Source organism: Callithrix jacchus, chromosome 18 (assembly GCF_049354715.1).
Source record: "Callithrix jacchus isolate 240 chromosome 18, calJac240_pri, whole genome shotgun sequence".
Classification (NCBI taxonomy): Eukaryota; Metazoa; Chordata; class Mammalia; order Primates; family Cebidae; genus Callithrix; species Callithrix jacchus.
In genome coordinates, this window is record NC_133519.1 from 20,655,017 (window position 1) to 20,673,076 (window position 18,060).

At 43.1% G+C, this 18,060-nt stretch overlaps 1 protein-coding gene across 3 annotated transcripts; it reads left to right on the forward strand.

Moving 5' to 3' along the window:
- Window positions 1-2,579: 2,579 nt before the first annotated feature.
- On the forward strand, window positions 2,580-16,656 carry SLAMF7 (SLAM family member 7). Of its 3 annotated transcripts, XM_002760177.6 has the most exons (7): window positions 2,580-2,666; window positions 9,040-9,360; window positions 10,973-11,245; window positions 11,434-11,553; window positions 12,452-12,555; window positions 14,029-14,091; window positions 14,939-16,656. In XM_002760177.6, exons 1-7 carry the CDS (start codon window positions 2,612-2,614, stop codon window positions 15,008-15,010), a joined length of 1,008 nt encoding a protein of 335 aa, XP_002760223.4. In that variant the 5' UTR covers window positions 2,580-2,611; the 3' UTR covers window positions 15,011-16,656. The 3 variants fall into 3 exon arrangements, with proteins under 3 accessions (XP_002760223.4, XP_008982992.4, XP_054103648.2); XM_008984744.5 differs by lacking the exon at window positions 12,452-12,555; XM_054247673.2 differs by lacking the exon at window positions 9,040-9,360 and having other exon boundaries at window positions 10,973-11,282; window positions 11,432-11,553.
- The last annotated feature ends 1,404 nt before the right edge of the window (window positions 16,657-18,060 follow it).

Here is an 18,060-nt window from a genome sequence, read left to right on the forward strand (position 1 = left end):
CCATTGCCACATTTTTACCAGTATCTTGCACAAATGGCTGATACCTCATAATGGAAACATTACTGGATTTAAAGTCATCACAATGCTTTAGTTTCTGTCTGGGCTGTGCTAATAAAATGCTGTGTAACGTTGGGGAAAATGCCTCTCTGGCTCTTAATAAAATGAGATCAAGATGAGTAAACAAGTTGTCAACCTGTGACCCTAGTTAAAAAAATGTCTTCTTTACAATTATGGTCAGATATTATGCTCAATCTCTTCTTATTAGTTCTCATAGTTTGTTTGCAGATTCCTTTGGATTTTCTACGTCCACGGTGATGTGGTCTGAAAATAACAATTATTTGTCTCTCTTTTTCTAATCCAGTTATATCTTTTTTTTTTTGTCTCATTGTTTTGGCCAAGACACCAGTTAATTAATAAATACTATCAGTGACTCGAGAAATCATTGTCTTATTCCTGACTTTGATACTATTTCTTCTAAAGGTTCAGCATTAAGTCTGATGTTTTATAAAGTTTACTAAAAATTTTTCAAATTATAAATCCATATTTAATTTTATCAAAGATTTTTACTATGTCTTCTGAGATGATCATATTTTGTTTTACATTTAATCAATATGATGGACTATGCTGATAAATTTTTGAAATATTGGCCCATTCTCACATTCATGGGACAAATGCCATTTATTCATGGTGTGTTTTTATATGTCAACAGCTTTGATTTGCTAAAGTGTCATTTAGGATCTTTCCAACTATTTTCATAACGATGCTGGTGTGTAATTTTCTTTTCCTGAATTTGCATGACACTTTTCAAGGGTTGAAAGAAAAGAACTGTCAACCTAAAATTTTATATTCAGGATAAGGGTTAAATCAAGACATTCTCAGGTGAAGGAAAACTAAGATAATTTGTTAGCAGTAGCCTTGTCATAAAAGAGTGCCTATAGAATATCTTGAAACAGAAAGAAATAATTAAAGAAGAAAACTTGAAGGCCGGGTGTGGTGGCTCAGCCTTCAGTAATCCCAGCACTTTGGGAGGCCAAAGTAGGCAAATTACCTGAGATCAGGAGTTCAAGACTAGCCTGGCCAACATGGCAAAACCCAATCTCTACTGAAAATACAAAAAGTAGCTGGGAATGATGGCATGAGCCTGTAGTCCTAGGTACTCAGGAGGCTGAGGCAGGAGAATCACTTGAACCCAGGTGGCAGAGGTTGCAGTGAGCTGAGATCATGCCATCACACTCCAGCCTGGATGACAGTGCAAGACTCCATCCAAAAAAAAGAAGGAAACTTGAAACATTAGAAATAAAGAAATAACAATGAAAAGAGTTAAAATATGGGTAAATATAATAGCTTGTCCTTTTCCTCTTGAACGTTCTGAATTATGTTCAAAAACTGAAGCAAAACTTATATTACCTGATATGGTTCTCATTGAATATAGACAATATATTTAAGACAAGTATAAAGATAGAATAAAAAAGAAACCTAATATAGGTAAGGATTTTATACCCAGTTGAACTGGTAAAATGTCAACAGAGGTAGATGAAAAGTTAAGTATGTAGAATGTAATGTGTACAGCAACCACCAAAAAAACTCTTCAAAAAGATACACTGTAGCTAAATCAAAATGGGATTATAAAAAATATTCCTATAACACACAGGATGGCCAGGAAAGTAATACAGAGGAACAAAACCAACAAACAAACAGAAATCCAGAAGAAACAAAGAGAAAACAACATAATGGCAAACTTAAGCCTGATATGTAAATAATTATGTAAGGCAAAGAAATAGGATAAATAGCTCCACAAGATACTGCTGATTTTTGACAAAGACACAAAAATATTTCAATGTAGGAAAAATAATCTTTTCCATCTCGTGGTACTGGAACAACAGAACACCCAAAAAAAAAAAAAAAAAAACAAACCTGAATCTCAACCTAAACTTCATACCTTATGTTAAAATTAAGTCAAACTGGATCATACATTTAAACATAAAACTATAAAACTTTCAGGAGAAAACCTTCGGGCCTTAGTGGTGGTTAGAAAAAAACTTATAAGTTGAATTTCACCAAAATTATAATGTTTGCTCTGCAAAAGACCAAGAGACCCCATTAAGAAGATGAAAAGACTTGCTACAGACCAAGAAAAAGTATTTGTAAACCACATATCTGACAAATGACTCATACCTGGAACATATAAAGAATTGTCAAAACTCAACAATAAAAAAAAGAAAGAATCTGATTATAAAATGGACAAAAGACATAAACAGGCATTTCACCAAGGAGGATATGGACATATAGATGGCAAATAAGCACATGAAAAGATGTTCAACATTATTAGGCTTTAGGGAAATGCAAATTAAAATCACAATGAGGTATCACTGCAACACCTATTAAAACAGCTAAAATATAAAATGGAAATATACTAAATGCTGATGAAGATGGGGAGCAACTGAATCTGTCATAGATTGTTGGGGCAAAGTAAAATATTACATTCACTCTAAAGTAGGTAAGAATTACTCAGTTTCACGTGTTTATGTCGTGACCCCTCCTACTTCTTTTACACATCAGCTGAGGAAGAGAGAAGTGGCTTCATTTCAGTGGCTGACTTCCAGAGAGCGATATGGCTGGCTCCCCAACATCCCTCACCCTCATGTACATCCTTTGGCAGCTCACAGGTGAGTCCAGCCAGAATCTCTTCCACTTTCCTGTCTTCCCCATCCTGAAGTGTAGTTCCAGGTTTCTTGTTCCACTCTGGGCCTCTGGCTCAACTCAGGAGGCTCTGTGTTCTCTTCTAACATTTGCTTTTTACTAACCTCTGATCTCTGAATCTCGGGTCAGGAAGAGACTAGAGGGAGAGGGGAAAATGGCTGTGGGAATGGTCTCCCCTACTGACTGTTCCAGGAATGAAGGATCTGAAAGAAGTGGTGCTGGGTATCAGAGACTATTTTTCTAATCCAGATTCTGCCATGAGTTAGATAAGGAATGTTTAAGGTTTCCTGGGCCTCAGAAACTTTATCTGCTAGCCTCCCCTCCTTTTGAGAGCAACTTTAAGAGCAAAATAACTGTACAGTTATATATTTTATTTACTTATAAATGTATTTATAAAACTGGTTATACATAACAATATAAATGGAAACAACCACTTGAATTTTCTCTCCTTATTCAAGCAATCTAATCAGTCTCTACTTAGAGAGCCAACTCATGTCATAGACACTTTATGTTTAATCCATGGAGGACCCAGGACTGTTCTGCACCTGTCAGGGGTATTCCAGTCTTTGAAGATTTTTGTATCCTAAGGGCTCTCAAAAAGGAGCCCCGTAAGTGAGAAATATCTCTTCTGTCTTCAATCTCATGGAGTACCACCATGAGGTCACCCTCTGGGGACTTCACATAACTGCTTCATTATGTGTATGTGCACCTGAGCCTGCCTGAAGTGACCTGCCCAAGACCACACAGGCAACTGGTGTCCCCAGTCCTCTCCCCTGCATCACCTGGCCTTGCTAAGTGATCAGCCTCAGCAGACTCTGACCTGCTTTGTATTCAACAGAAGTTTGTATTTTGGGAAAATACCTTGGGATTCATCAGAAGTACCAGGTGGTTCTGAAATAGGCTCTCACTTTAAAAAAAAAAAAAAAAAAGCCACTCCCTGAATGAAAACGGTGAGCAGAAGTGGAACTTGAGGGAAATAGCGTGGAGGGTTGTGGGGAACGACAGAAATTCTGAAAGCACCAGGTGTCCACCAGTGGGCGAAAGGGCACAAGTATGAAAAACTGCCATGCAGGTCCTGCTCTGTCCTGCTCTGGCGGCTGTGGGCAGCCTGTGTAGTGCACCTCCTGAGGCTGAAAGGAGGCAGAGATTACCCTGGAACTTTGACTTAGTAGCTGTATTATTGTGGGCAAGTTACTCTTTCCCTCTGAGCCTTGCTCTTCCCAGGTGTGTAACAGAGAATGAAATCTAAGCGGCAGAATGTTTCTGACATTTTAAATGACATATCGAATGCAAAATAATTATTAAAGTAATCACCATTTATTATGCTACTACATCCATGGGGTTTTTCATACCATCTCCTGCAATTCTGCAGGACAGATGTCTTTATCCCTGTTTTATAGATGAGGAAACCTAGACTCAGCAGAGAGATTACGTTTCTTGGGCAAGATAACACAGCATTTAAAAGGTAGCTGGAGTTTTCAAAGCCAGTGCTTTTTTCATCACAAGCTGCTTATCCCTGGACGTGGCACCAGAGAGGTGCTCACTACATGTGCATTTGAGCTGTATCTTCCTCAGGGAGTACCAATTGGGGTTTCTTCCCTCGCTAGGTACATAAATCTGAGGTAGAAACTGGAAAGGCCCAAGAAGGACAGGTAGCTCTGTTTCTGGGACATGGAGGAATCAACAGGGAGCTACCCTGGCTAAACTCAGAGGGGCCAAGGAGCAGCTCTCATGGCCTCAGTATTCTTGTCTGAAAAAATGGGCACAATAATTTGCCAATAATCAGATGATACAGTAGTGTTGAAAAGACTATCAATAAAAAGAAAACAAACAAGTGGGTGAGAGGAATTAGGAGAGTGTTGAAAAGAACCAGAAGAAACAAAGACGGGGCAGGAGATGAGTAAGAAGCAGAGAGGTGGACAACGTAAATGTGAATGTGGTAGGTTAAGGCTACAGTGTTGGGAAAGGTGTGTGGTGAACTGCGAAATTTTCTTTTCTTTTCTTTTCTTTTTTTTTTTTGAGATGAAGTCTCACTCTGTCGCCCAAGCTGGAGTGCAATGGTGCAATCTCGGCTCATTGCAACCTCCGCTTCCCAGGTTCAAGCAATTCTGCCTCAGCCTTCCAAGTAGCTGGGATTACAGGTGCCCTCCACTGCACCTGGCTAATTTTTGTTTTTTTTGTTTTTTTTGTTTTTTTAGTAGGGACAGTGTTTCATGATGTTGGCCAGGATGGTCTCAAACTCCTGACCTCATGATCCACCCACCTCAGCTTCCCAAAGTGCTGGGATTACAGGTCTGAGCCACCGCACCTGGCTGAAGTGGGAAATTTTTCAGCTCTGTCACTGCCTTGCATGGCATTGAATTATAATGCTCTTTTGTGAGTATATTCACTAAGGAGAACTTGAGTGAAGTTCAATACATTTCAAACCACTTTGGGTTTTTTTGTGTTTAATCCATGGTTTCTTTTTATGAAATGAAATTTTACACAGTGACAAATTCATAAATGACTCTGTGGTAGAAGCCTCTCTAACGGAGGTAAGTCCCATAGCCTCCTAGCCTATGCTCACCCCGTAAACCTCCTCCTGAGCTCCCCAGAAGTACACTGAGGCACTGCCACAGCCTTCTAGGGTAGCAGGGGGGCACAGTCTGTAAAATCCTGCCTTCGGAGCCTTGGCTCCTAATCCTGACCTTCCACTGGCTTGGGAAACATCACCATAACCCTCTGAATATCAGCCTTCTCATCTGTGAAATGGGATCAGACTAAATATCCCTAAGACTCCTCCCAGCTCTGAGACACTCTGGTCTGTGGTTTCCATGAGTAGAGTGCCATAACACACTAGAGCATTTGGACAGAGGCACCAAGTGCTCAGAGAAGTGCTTGGGGACGGGACTGGAAAGCCGAAAGTAGGCTTACTGCTGAGTCACCACCCCTTGGTTCTGACTGCACTGATAGTGTACCTTCCTCATCATCAGGCTCCTTCCCTCCACTCAACTCTTGAGACTCTAGGGGACAGGACAGGAAAGGAGGTAACAACCAAGAGGAAAGGAAGGTGGCAAAGGGCAGGACCTGTTAACCCTTCCTGTTAGAGGGCATCTCACAGCTGACTTCCCTGATGCAAAGACATCTGAGTCTTGGTTGGGGCAGAAGACAAAGCTCCCTCCACCTCCAAAGGTAGGCGGGGGACAGCCATCTTAACCTTCTGGCTCACTTTGCTGAGAAGCCATCCAAAGGTGTTTTGGGGTATCTGTTTCTCATTTTTAGCTATCCATGCAGAAATAAAACCAAAGATGGGAAGCCTCCTCAAGGCCTGCTCTGTGTTGCCATTTCCTGACCTTGTCACCCACATCCCACTTTGTTGTTAGGCTGGCCTGTACCTCTCAAAACGCTTTCAAATCTGTATTCACACTTCATCTTCCCCAAATGCCTGGAAATTAAATGTTGTTATTTAGTTCCTGTATGAGGGTTCAGAAACCAAAACTTGAAGTGGTAAATGGTGAAGCAGTAGTGGAAAAAACAGACCTCTGAGAAGGAGGAACTAACTCCTCATCCCTATTCCAACACTTCTTCATTGGGGGCTTTTGGAAAGTCACACCACTTCTCAAAACTCCAGTGTCCTCAGTTATAAAGCCGGGCTTAAGCTCTAGCTCACGGGCTATTCTAAAGATCAGGAGAGAGGATGCCCATGGATCTGGCTTAAAAACCATGAGTGACACCAGGTGTTTGTTGCTGTTGTTATGACTATGGAGGCACCAGAATGGATCCAGGGTCATGACTCCCAGTTTAGGCCAGAGTCCTTTCTCCCTCTGCCACATGCTGGAGAAGGAGAAGCCATCTCTACCCCTCTCTGGGCAGGACTTGCTGACCCCATCACTGGGCAATCTTGCCTCTAATCCTGTGGACCAATCATTGGCTAATTCACAGCAAAATGATATATTCAGTTACCACACGGGGAGGGTATTTCTTTCTGGAGAATTTAAAGTGTTAATGAGGTGAAATCAGTGGTAAAGTTTCAGGGGATATGCGTGAGGAAGAGTTGGAGATTTCATCAGGAAAGAGCTTTGAACTAGAATTTACAGGTTTGAGTAAGATTGAGATGAACAGAGAGGACGACAAAGCACAAACCACGGTGTGAGGTAGAAAGTGAGCTGAGGATCAGGAGATGGAGGGGGCCTGGTTGTGTGGTGGCCACACGTCAGTGGCAGTCCCGGCTACGTATCTTTCCACAGTAATACATTGTCATCATTGATTGGCCTTATACGATCAACCCATGTCACGTGACACCCCTGAATTAATTACTGTGCAGGAGGAGGGCTACCCCCTGAGCTGGGCATCCCAAACTATCTAGCTTCTACGGGAAGAGGAAGGGGTAAAATGACTGTAGAAGAGGCACGTTATAATCTTCACTGCACTGACTCAGATGAAAGGTTGGCACCTGAGGAGAGTGGATGAATATCATGGGACCCAATCCTCTCGGGCCTTGTGGGCAGAGGCTGGTATCCACTCTGTCTCCAGGGTCTCACTCTGTCATCCAGGGTGGAGCGCAGTGGCACAATCACGGCTCACTGCAACCTCCACTTTCTGGGCTCAAGAGATCCTCTCACCTCAGCCTCTAAAGTATCTGGGACCACAGGTGAGTGCCACTATGCCTAGTTATTTTTTTCATTTTTTTTGTAGAGACAAGGTCTGGCTATGTTGCCCAGGCCAGTCTCAAACTCCTGTCCTCAGTGATCCTCCTGCTTCAGCCTCCCGAAGTGCTGGATTACAGGTGTGAGCCACCAATTCCAGCATCTTCTCTTTTCATAACACATGTGGTTACTTATTTAGTGGTGGCTATCTACCAACTCCATGAGTGCCAGAATAATGACTATCTTGCTCTCCAGTCATATCCTTGGCTCCTAAACAATGGGAATTAAATAAATTCTTGTTAAAAGAAGGAATGACTGAATCCGACAAGTGTGACCTGCTTAGATATGGTAAAACTCTATAGGGTCACACACTGCAGATGCAAAACCATCACAGAAAGAACTTCAATTCAGCCTTGGACAGCTCAGAAAAGAAGTCTCTTATTTCTGGATCCCATTTCCCAGTCAGTTGGGAAGAAGAAGCAAAATTGGTTTGGACTCTCCAATCCTGCCCCTATTCTCCGAGCCTGCATTCTGAGAATGGCATGGAGCTACTGTTTCCTTTCGTTACCCCCTCATCTCACCCTGGAGATACATTTATGATAGAACAATATGCTATCTATAGGCTCATATTGGTAATTTGCCCTGTGTCATCCTCCAATTTTATTCTAACAAGAAACAATGAATTTGGTGACATTCTTGTATCTCACCCAAGTCATGTCCCTTGTCACTTACCCCAAGAATACAGCACTGTGGAAGGGTGAAGGGAGCAATTGCACACATGCCAGCAACTAAAGCCACATCCTGGTCGTTTTGCCACTTCGTCACCTTAAATATTTCTCCAGAACGAAATGTGAAAATGAAATTACTTAGAGATTGCCCTAAGTGTAGAAATTGCATCCACTTAGGGACAAATGATACCCCATCTTTATTTGACTTCAAAATATTTACCACTTTCATCTTCGCTGTTGAAGTAAAAGAACAAATGCATTAACTGATCAGAAATTCAGAATAAAATTAATTTTATCTGTAACATTCCCTGGCACTATTTCGACTTGACACTCCTAAAGATGAACAAAGAGAGCAGTTGAAAAACCATCCTGGCCTTAATATTAAGGAAGCAGAGAGAATCGTTGATTTTTTTAATCAGATTACTGAATGGGTTGATTTGATAAAAGCTTGAGTAATCCAAAGTATATATGTACTGACTGATACATTACAAAGGGGAAAAATGGATGTTCCTAAATGATACTTAGGAAGTAAATTGGTACTTTTAGAGATACGTTTATCATTTTTATTATAATGAGCAAAGGGCCAGTTTGAGGACCAGTAATATCAAAATGCACATGCTCTCTACAGGGCAATAGCTTTGCTTGAATGAACTCCATCACAATGCAAATGCTGAGGCTCGTTGTATGGACTCTAGAGTCACCACAGGGTTACTGCCTCCTGAGAACACAGTTACTACCTTGCCTCACCTTTAAGGATTTAATCTTAGTTTCTGCATTTCTATCAGCCTTAAATAAGTTGTTTTCATTTCTGCTATTTAGTTTTCTCATCTGAGAAAACTCGTGTGAGAAAATTCCAAAAGGTTTCCCAGGAGCTGCTTGTGTTGGACCGAGTGGGTTTCTCAGCTCTCTCTAGGACCCAAAGTGGGTGAGTAATTGGTGGCAAGGACAGGGAATCGGGTTTATTTTATGGTTCCCTGTGTTTATAGGTTCAGCAGCCCCTGAAGCCGTGAAAGAGCTGGTTGGTCCCCTTGGTGGAGCCGTGACATTCCCCCTGATGGCCAATGTGAAGCAGGTTGACTCTATTGTCTGGAACTTCAACACAACCCTTCTTGTCACCATGCAGCCAGAAGCGCCCACTATCATAGTGACCCAAAATCGTAATAAGGAGAGAGTATCCTTCCTAAATGGAAGCTACTCCCTGAGGCTCAGTGAACTGAAGAAGAATGACTCAGGGGTCTACCACGCGAAGATATACAGCTCATCCCTCCAGAACCCCTTCACCCAGAATTATGTGCTGCATGTCTACGGTGAGCAGAATCCGTTCCAATGGTGGATGGCTGCCTTGGTGAGGTGGTGAGCTCCTTGACATGAGAATGTTTAAGCAGAGGCCAGATAAACACTTGGCAAGAATGTGGGAGAGGGTACTCCTTCATGAATGAAATAGATATAGCTGATCCCTGAGGTCCCTGACTACTCAGAGATGCTATAAGAAGTAGCGTGGGCCAGGCGCGGTGGCTCAAGCCTGTAATCCCAGCACTTTGGGAGGCTGAGGCGGGTGGATCACGAGGTCAACAGATTGAGACCATCCTGGTCAACATGGTGAAACCCCGTCTCTACTAAAAATACAAAAAATTAGCTGGGCATGGTGGCACGTGCCTGTAATCCCAGCTACTCAGGAGGCTGAGGCAGGAGAATTGCCTGAACCCAGGAGGCGGAGGTTGCGGTGAGCCGAGATCTCACGCCATTGCACTCCAGCCTGGGTAACAAGTGCCAAACTCTGTCTCAAAAAAAAGAAGCAGCAGCGTGGTGCAGTGGATGGCTGATCCGTGCAGTGGCCATCATACAGATCAAGGTCAAATGCTGGCTTCTTTATTTAGTCACATGACGTTAGCTAAGTTACTTAACTTCTTCAAGTCTTAGTTTCCGTATCTGTAGTGGGGAGGAAAGCAATACCTACCTTAGGAAGATTTTTTGGCCAAAGTATCGATTACACCTCTTCCTCTGCAGATTTCAACCAATTGATATATAGATGCAAGAAGGAGGGGACAAAAATATCAGCATTATTTCTGGTAAATGTAGACAGGAGAAATGCTTCCTCCCAAGTCTGGACTATGGCACTCATCCAGGGAAGTTAAAATTACAAAACAATTACTCAAACAGCTACAAGAAGAATAGCTGCCTCACTCACTGAGCCACAGTATCACTGACATCAGGAGACGGGCCTCCAGACTTGCTTGTAGGAGGAAGGCCTGCACCTGATCCAGGTGTCTTCCATATAGACATGGTTGAAGGCAAAGGAAGATAAGCATTCTGCAGGGTAACTAGCTGCAGGGTAACTAGCTGGGGGAGGAGGGAAAAGGGCAAACCACATTTGAACAGCAATCTTTAACGTCTCAAACCCATGAGAAGAGAAAGGTAAATGATGAGTGTCAGACTCTTACCATCTCCCCAACGAACCAATTACTCATCCTCTGATGCAGGGGAGTGTGCGCAAGGTAGAGAAGGGGGCCAGAAAGCCTACTCTAATACTATTTTCTCCTAGAGAGTAAAGCGAACTCTCCTAGTAAAGGGAAGCCTGGGGACAGAGACTAGGGAGCCTCTAGAATAGAAAATATTAGCGGACATCTAACATGCGTTTAGCACAGTGCTTCCCATGTGGCTATGCTTAGCAAATGGCATTACATTCTTACTGTGTTATTATTTCTGTCATTCTTGTTGTTACTGTTATTATATACCTGTGGGAAAGCAGACTTAGGTCATTCTCCTTTCCAGGTAAGAATGAGAATTCTGCTGAATTACTGCTTTTTCTCCAGTCTAGAGCTCCTAGAGAGATTCAGGCCCAAGGTATCCAAGGCTCATTCAGAAAAACGAGAGCTATAGGCAGAGTTTCCACCCCTGGTTGTCCTTTCTCTTTCACAGAGCACCTGTCAAGACCTAAAGTCACCATGGGTTTGCAGAGCAATAAGAATGGCACCTGTGTGACCAATCTGACATGCCACATGGAACATGGGGGACAGGATGTGATTTATACCTGGAAGGCCCTTGGGCAAGCAGCCAGTGAAACCCATAATGGCTCCATCCTCCCCATCTCCTGGAGATGGAGAGAAAGTGATATGACCTTCATCTGCTTCGCCAGGAACCCCATCAGCAGCAACTCCTCAAGCCCCATCCTTGCCAGCAAGCTCTGTGAAGGTAACTACCTCTCCCCTCTCCACAGAAGCCTCTGCCCAGAACCTACACCTTCTTCAGCTCATGGAAACTGGAGGCTACTGGGTGGTCAACGGGCTGGGAGGAAGGTAGCAGGTGCTCCAAAGGCTGGGTCGTTTTTCTGAGCTGACTTTTCTCCCTTCCCCATACCTCTACCCATCCTCTCTTTAAAGGTGCTGCTGGTGACCCGAATCCTTCCATGGTCCTCCTGTGTCTCCTGTTGGTGCCCTGCCTGCTCATTCTCTTTGCTCTGGGGCTATTTCTTTGGTTTATAAGGAGAGAGAGACAAGAAGGTACAGTGTGTACTATTTTTTGTCCTTACCCATATTCATGCTTTTCTCCTTCCTTGATTCAACAAGCACATATAAAGCTGTATGCCAGACTTGGCATGAGGTGTTGAAGCTTCAAGAAGCACACAGTCAGTCTACAGTCCTTATTTCTGGAGTAGAGAAATGCTGGAGGCCTTTCCTGAGGACATGATTCTCCTAGTTCCCTTTCCAAGGCCTAGTTCTCTTCTTCTCCCAGAGGGACATCCTGATGTGGCTCTTCTGTTGATACCCACATTGCTGACTGCTCCCCTGACCTGGGAGGTGATGGCCTCCAACTCTGAAGTCCCCACAGACCAGCATCTTCCAGTCAACCCTTCCTATCCCTTTCCCTGTCAGAGCCCACATACCACTCCCACCCTCTCTACAGGATCATCTTGAGACCTTGCTTTACTACCCACCTCAGTTTAGACACATGGCTCCTGGAGAAGCCCTTCTCCATCTCTCTCCAGCCGTACCCTGTGCTGTGTTCCTAAACCCTGCTGATTGGTCTTCTGGGTTCCCACCATCCATGTGGGTGACGGGGAGGAACCTAACATCAGTTGGGTATGACCTGTAGACTTTGAAATCTCCCTTCCCTCCTGGAAGCCCCTCTGAAAGTGTCTTTGACTTTCTCTACTTCCCACTTTGACCACCTTGATCCAGAGATCAGGAAGTGAAGTGATGAGGGCGGCCAATGCACCCTGTTTTGTTCAGGATTTTCCCAGTTTTAACACTGAAAGTCCTCTATCCTGAAAACTCTTCTGTTACAAGGAAACTGGGATGCTTGGTCACCCTAAATGGGTCATCCAAGAGAAATGGTGGGTCAGTGGGAGTGGTGAGTGGTTGGAGAGATGGCTTTGATTCTCTCCCAACTTGCTTTTAGAGTCCATTGAAGGGAAGAAGAGAATGGACATTCGTGAGGAAACTCCTAACTTATGCCCTCATTCTGGAGAGAACACAGAGTACGACACAATCTCTTACACTAATGTGAGTCCCTTCTCATCTTTCCTGGGGACTGATCCTCTCTATGAGGCTCTCCTTGTGAGGTTTTTCCATGGGTTTGGGCAACATGGGAATGAAGAGGGGAGTAAGGATATATAGCCTTAAAGCCCAATGCACCTGTGCCTCCTCCAAGTCTTCATGGATTCTCTTCTGTGCAGAAGAAGCTGGTGGTCTCTGGAGCACCTGGTTCTGACTCATAATGCTCATGCTGTGATCTATGAAGTCACCTGTTCCCCCTCCACAGTTCATAGCGGCCACTCAAAAGGCCAGATTCCTTTTGCATAAGGCAGTGGGTAGAAGAGTGTGACTTTGACAGGATGTTTGAATCATGGTGTCAGAAGACTTCTCTAGAGATGCCTCTTCCTCTGAAGTGACTGAAGGAGCCATCACGAGAAGGATCAGGGCACTTGTGGTGACTCTGGGTCCCCACTCAAGGCACTGCAAGTGTAGTCACTGAGTGGAGTGAATGAACACGGTTCATTCAAAGCAGTCTCCGAAAAGAAAATCTTAAGAATAAAGTTTCAAGAAACTCAAATAACAAAAGACAGTTTGGAGAATGAAATAAGTAGACAACTTCAAAAGTCTCCCCAGGGCCAATCCAATCACTGCAGCCCAGGCTGGGCTAGCTCTTTAGAGGTCATAGAGCCCTTTATCACAACGGCCAAACAGTGAATAAATAAAAATACTTTGGATCTCAAAACCCCAGTTTTACTCAAACCTTTGGTGCGTCTCAGTCAGGTTGCATCTTCCTACATTTATTTGCCTACAACATTTACCTACGTTTACGCCCTACAAAGAGGAAATGTTACCAAAGTCATTAGTATTCTAAGCGCTCTTTCCTTTCTCACAAGGGAGGCTTCTTTGTGCTCCATTTAACTGGTTTAAATCAAAATTTATTCTTTATTGCCATGTTCTTTCCTTCCCTGCTTAAGATGCATCCCCATAGGGCTGCAGGACTGCCCTGGATGTTTAGGAATAGACTTAGCCAACCCAGGATATTTACCTGTGGTTGGGAAGGAGTTTTCGTTATTGTTGTTCTTGTTTTATTTTGTTCCATTAGTCTTTCCTGATTTTCTCCAAGGGCCCTTTGACCGTCGGAAAAGTTTATTTGAGCATTAGCCATATTACTTCAAATTATCCTTTAATCCTTTTAGGAGGCTCTAGCTAATGAGACTTGTATATGTATCTTACATATTTTTGAGATTCATTTAAACACAATACAGTTTAAAAATAATGCAATGGCCTCCTGAAAAAAGTTACCAAAAATTATTATAACAGCAGTCACCAACAAGAGAACTTCCTACTACCCCTCCCTGTTCCAGAACCCTCCTTTCCTTTCCCCATCTCCTCCCCTCCCAGCTTTCCCCTCCCTGGATTCTCAGTGTCTCTCTGGCCTTGTCTATGTGACTCAGGAGGAGGGTGATGATTTCTTTTGTTTGTTGTTTGTTTTTTTAATAGAGAACAATCCCAATGGAAGATCCAGCAAATACAGTTTATTCCACAGTGGAAATACCCAAAAAGGTAAGAAGCTTTAGAGCTGAATTTCATCTTAATGGTTCCGTTTCTTTTCCTGCTTCATATGTAGGTCAAAATTTCTTGGGGCCCAGGAATTTCATATTCTCTGGTATCAAAAAGTACCCTAGTAATTCCCCATTCCCTTTGCTTAGGGTAATATGAGAACATGGGGGATGGAAGAAAATTGTGTTTTAGGAGTCGAACTGGGCAATCTGAAACAAATGGAGTAGGAGAGAGGTTCTAGATAGGAATAATAGAGAAAATCAAAAGGCTTCTGACTGAGGTTATAGATGAGGAACAAGACCAGGCTTAGGTTATGCATGGAATGAAGAGAATAGCTGGGAAGGAGACTCCAGTTTGCTCCTGAGCCAACAGTAAACTGTAGGAGAGAGAGATTTCTACTTTTCACCTGCAGTCCAACTATGTTACATCTGGTCTGCATCCTCTCCTCACTTAAACTACTAATTCAGTAGCTTTAATGCTTATTCCTTCACAGGATATGGTTGGCAGAAATAATGGTACCTTTCTGTCTCCTTTCTAGTCCTCTCCTGAACAGATCCAAAAAGATAAGAATCATTAAAACAATTTCCTTAGTAATAGAAAATGTTGGTTTCATGAACTATTACAAGGAAAGTTCAGTTCATTAAACATTCAACAAAATAAATATGGGTTAAATTTAAAGAATAGTTTCTCTAAGCTAGGGGTGATTAAGATTAACCAGTGGGAGCAAGTGTGGCAGCCGATTTGGGTTGGGTAACCTTGGAAATAAAGTTTCCTGGGTGCCGGGGTCTCCATGGAAGATCCAGAGCCCTGTTCTCCTCCCTCACTCTGCTTTCTTATTTTCTGTTTTCAGATGGAAAGTCCCCACTCACTGCTCACGATGCCAGACACACCAAGGCAATTTACCTATGAGAATGTTATCTAGACAGCAGTGTACACCCCTAAGTCTCTGTCCAAAAAAACCAAGTCTCAGCCCAAAGAAAACAATCGAAAGAATTCATTGATTTGACTAGAAATGCCAAGGAATAATGAAGAACACTGACTTTTTTCCAGGATAAACTATCCTTGATGCTCCTTTAGATTTGGGAGTTCATAATTCCATCCACTGCTGAGAAATTTCCTCAAACCCAGAAGGTTTATCCCATCCCCAAAATGGGATTGTGAATTTTGTCAGCAAACCACAAGAAAAGTGCTTAGAAAAGTGGTCCTATAAAAAGGTAAATGCCGCGTCACACATATTAATGACAGCCTGTCATATTAATGAAGGCTCCAGGTCAGTGTCTGGAGTTTCATTCCATCCCAGGGCTTGGACATCAGGATTATACCAACAGTCTTGCTACCAGGAGAGTAAGAAGACCAAAACAGACAGACATGTCCAGCAGAAGCAGATGTACCTGATAAAAATGGATGTATTCATTGGCTCCGTAAACTATGTGCCTGGCACTATGCTCAGCTTACACTAATTGATCAGACATGCTCTTTGCTCTCATGAAATTGGCTCCAAATGAATGAACTACTTTCATGAGCAGTTGCCATAGGCCTGACCACAGATTCCCTGAGGGCCAGGTGTGGATCCACAGGACGTGAATGTCAAAGCACACAAAGATGAAGAATCCAGGGCAGATGATAATGTTTGGCAGATACTATGATGGAGACACAGAAGCATGTATGGCCCAAGGACGATGACCCCAAGCCAGGCTTCATTCATGCACTTGTGCTGCAAAAGAAAAGCCTAGGTCTAAAGGCTATGCCAGAGCCCATCCCAATAAAGAGATGGAGTCTAAAGTCACATTTTAAATCTAATATGGGAGACTTAGAGTCAAGCTGTAGAGACTGGTGGGGCACGCGGGGCAGTGATTACTTGTAAACCGTTAAAGATGGTTAATTCATTCAATAAATATTTATTAAGAACCTATGAGGTTGGGCACAGTGGCTCATGCCTGTAATCTCAGCACTTTGGGAGGTCAAGGCAGTTGGATCACTTGAGGTCAGGAGTTCAAGACCAGCCTGACCAACATGGTAAAACCCCATCTCTACTAAAAATACAAATTTGCTGAGTGTGGTGGTGCGTACCTGTAATCCCAGGTACTTGGGAGGCCAAGGCAGGAGAACTGCTTGAACCCGGGAGGTGGAGGTTACAGTGAGCTGAGATCATGCCACTGCACTTCAGCCTGGGAGACAAGAGTGAAACTTCATCTCAAAAAAAAAAAAAAAAACCTATGCTACATCGGTCTGAAACATAAGATGAACATCCCTGCCAACATAGAGCTCACCACCTCTTTACTTAAGTGAAAAACATGGGGGGGAAAGGGGACTGGCGGCTTTTGATGTGCTCCCTGACACATATCTTGAATGGAGACCTCCCCACAAAGTGTTGAAAGTGTTGAAAAAACTTAAAAACATGCTTGTTGGGCAAGAATGGGATTGAGAGTATCTTCTCTCAAAAAGGCCTTGTAAAGGAACTGAGCCAGATCTCTTCCCTTACTCCAAACCTACTGTAGGAGCCCCCCTCGCAAAAAGTCTTCTTTACTATCTTAACAAAATAGCTATTGTGAAATTCACATACAAAAAGATGCATTATTTTGCTATTTGCAATAGTGAAATTCTGGAAACTGCCTAAGAACCTGACCACCACAGGTGAAGGTCTGTTCACAGACGGACATTACGAATTATGGGTTAGACTGGGTGCGGTGGCTCACGCTTATAATCCCAGCACTTTGGGAGGCCGAGGCGGGCAGATTACTTAAGGTCAGGAGTTCAAGAACAGCCTGGCCAATATAGTGAAATCCCATCTCTTCTAAAAATACAAAAAAATTAGTCAGGCATGGTGGCAGGCCCCTGTAATCCCAGCTACTCAGGAGGCTGAGGCAGGAGAATCTCTTGAACCAGGGAAGGGGAAGTTGCAGTGAGCCAAGATTGTGCCACTGTACTCCAGCTTAGGTGATAGAGCAAGACTCTGTCTCAAAAAAAAAAAAAAATATGAGTTATATTCAGCATCATGAAATAAACCCATGTAACAAACCTGTACATGTAGCTTCCAAACCTAAAATAAAATTTAAAATAACAACTTTTTAGCACGTGCCTGTGATCCCAGCGACTCGGGAGGCTGAGGCAGGAGAATCTCTTAAACTTGCGAGGTGGAGGTTGCAGAGAGGTAGAGGTTGCAGAGAGGTGGAGGTTGCAGTTAGCCGAGATCACATCACTGCACTCCAGCCTGGGTGACAGAGTGAGACTCTGTCTCCAAAAAAAAAAAAAAAAGTCTTTTTGTAAAAAAAACTTGGGTCGACCAGGCATGGTAGTCTGTAATCCCAGGACTTTGGGAGGCTGAAGTGGAAGGAGTTCACTTGAGCTCAGGAGTTCAAGAACATCCTAGGCAACATGGCAAAGCCCCATCTCTACAAAAAATACAAAAATTAGCCAGGCATGGTGGTGCATGCCTGTAGTCCCAGCTACTCAGGAAACTGAGGTGGAAGGTTTGCTTAAGCCTGGTAGGTTGAGGCTGCAGTGAGCTGTAATTGTGCTACTGCACTCCAGCCTGGGCAACAGTGAGCTTATCTCAAAACAACAACAACAGCAGCAACAACAATGGGTTGTAAAGTTAGGAAATGTTATGACATCACAAATTTTAAAATTAGAATGCAAATTTTAATGTGTTCTATGATTACAGCTGTGTTTAAAAAAAAATCTATGCATGGAAAAATTTGGAAGAAAAAAACATCAAAATAGTAACAGCAGTTGCTTAGGCAGATGAAAGCTTAGGTGGCTTGGTTTTCTCCAATTTTTCTTTATTTTCTGAATATTCCTTAATGGGAAAGTATGTATTACATAAAGGAGTGGAAGAAGTTTTAAATAGATGTTCGGTGAGAAAAAAGAGGTGCCACCCACTACGTGGGGTTGAGGGGAAAGTCTGGACCCTCAGGGTGAGGGTGCGGGGGAGGATGGAAAGACCTCCTCAAGTGAGAGTGGGTGGGGAGA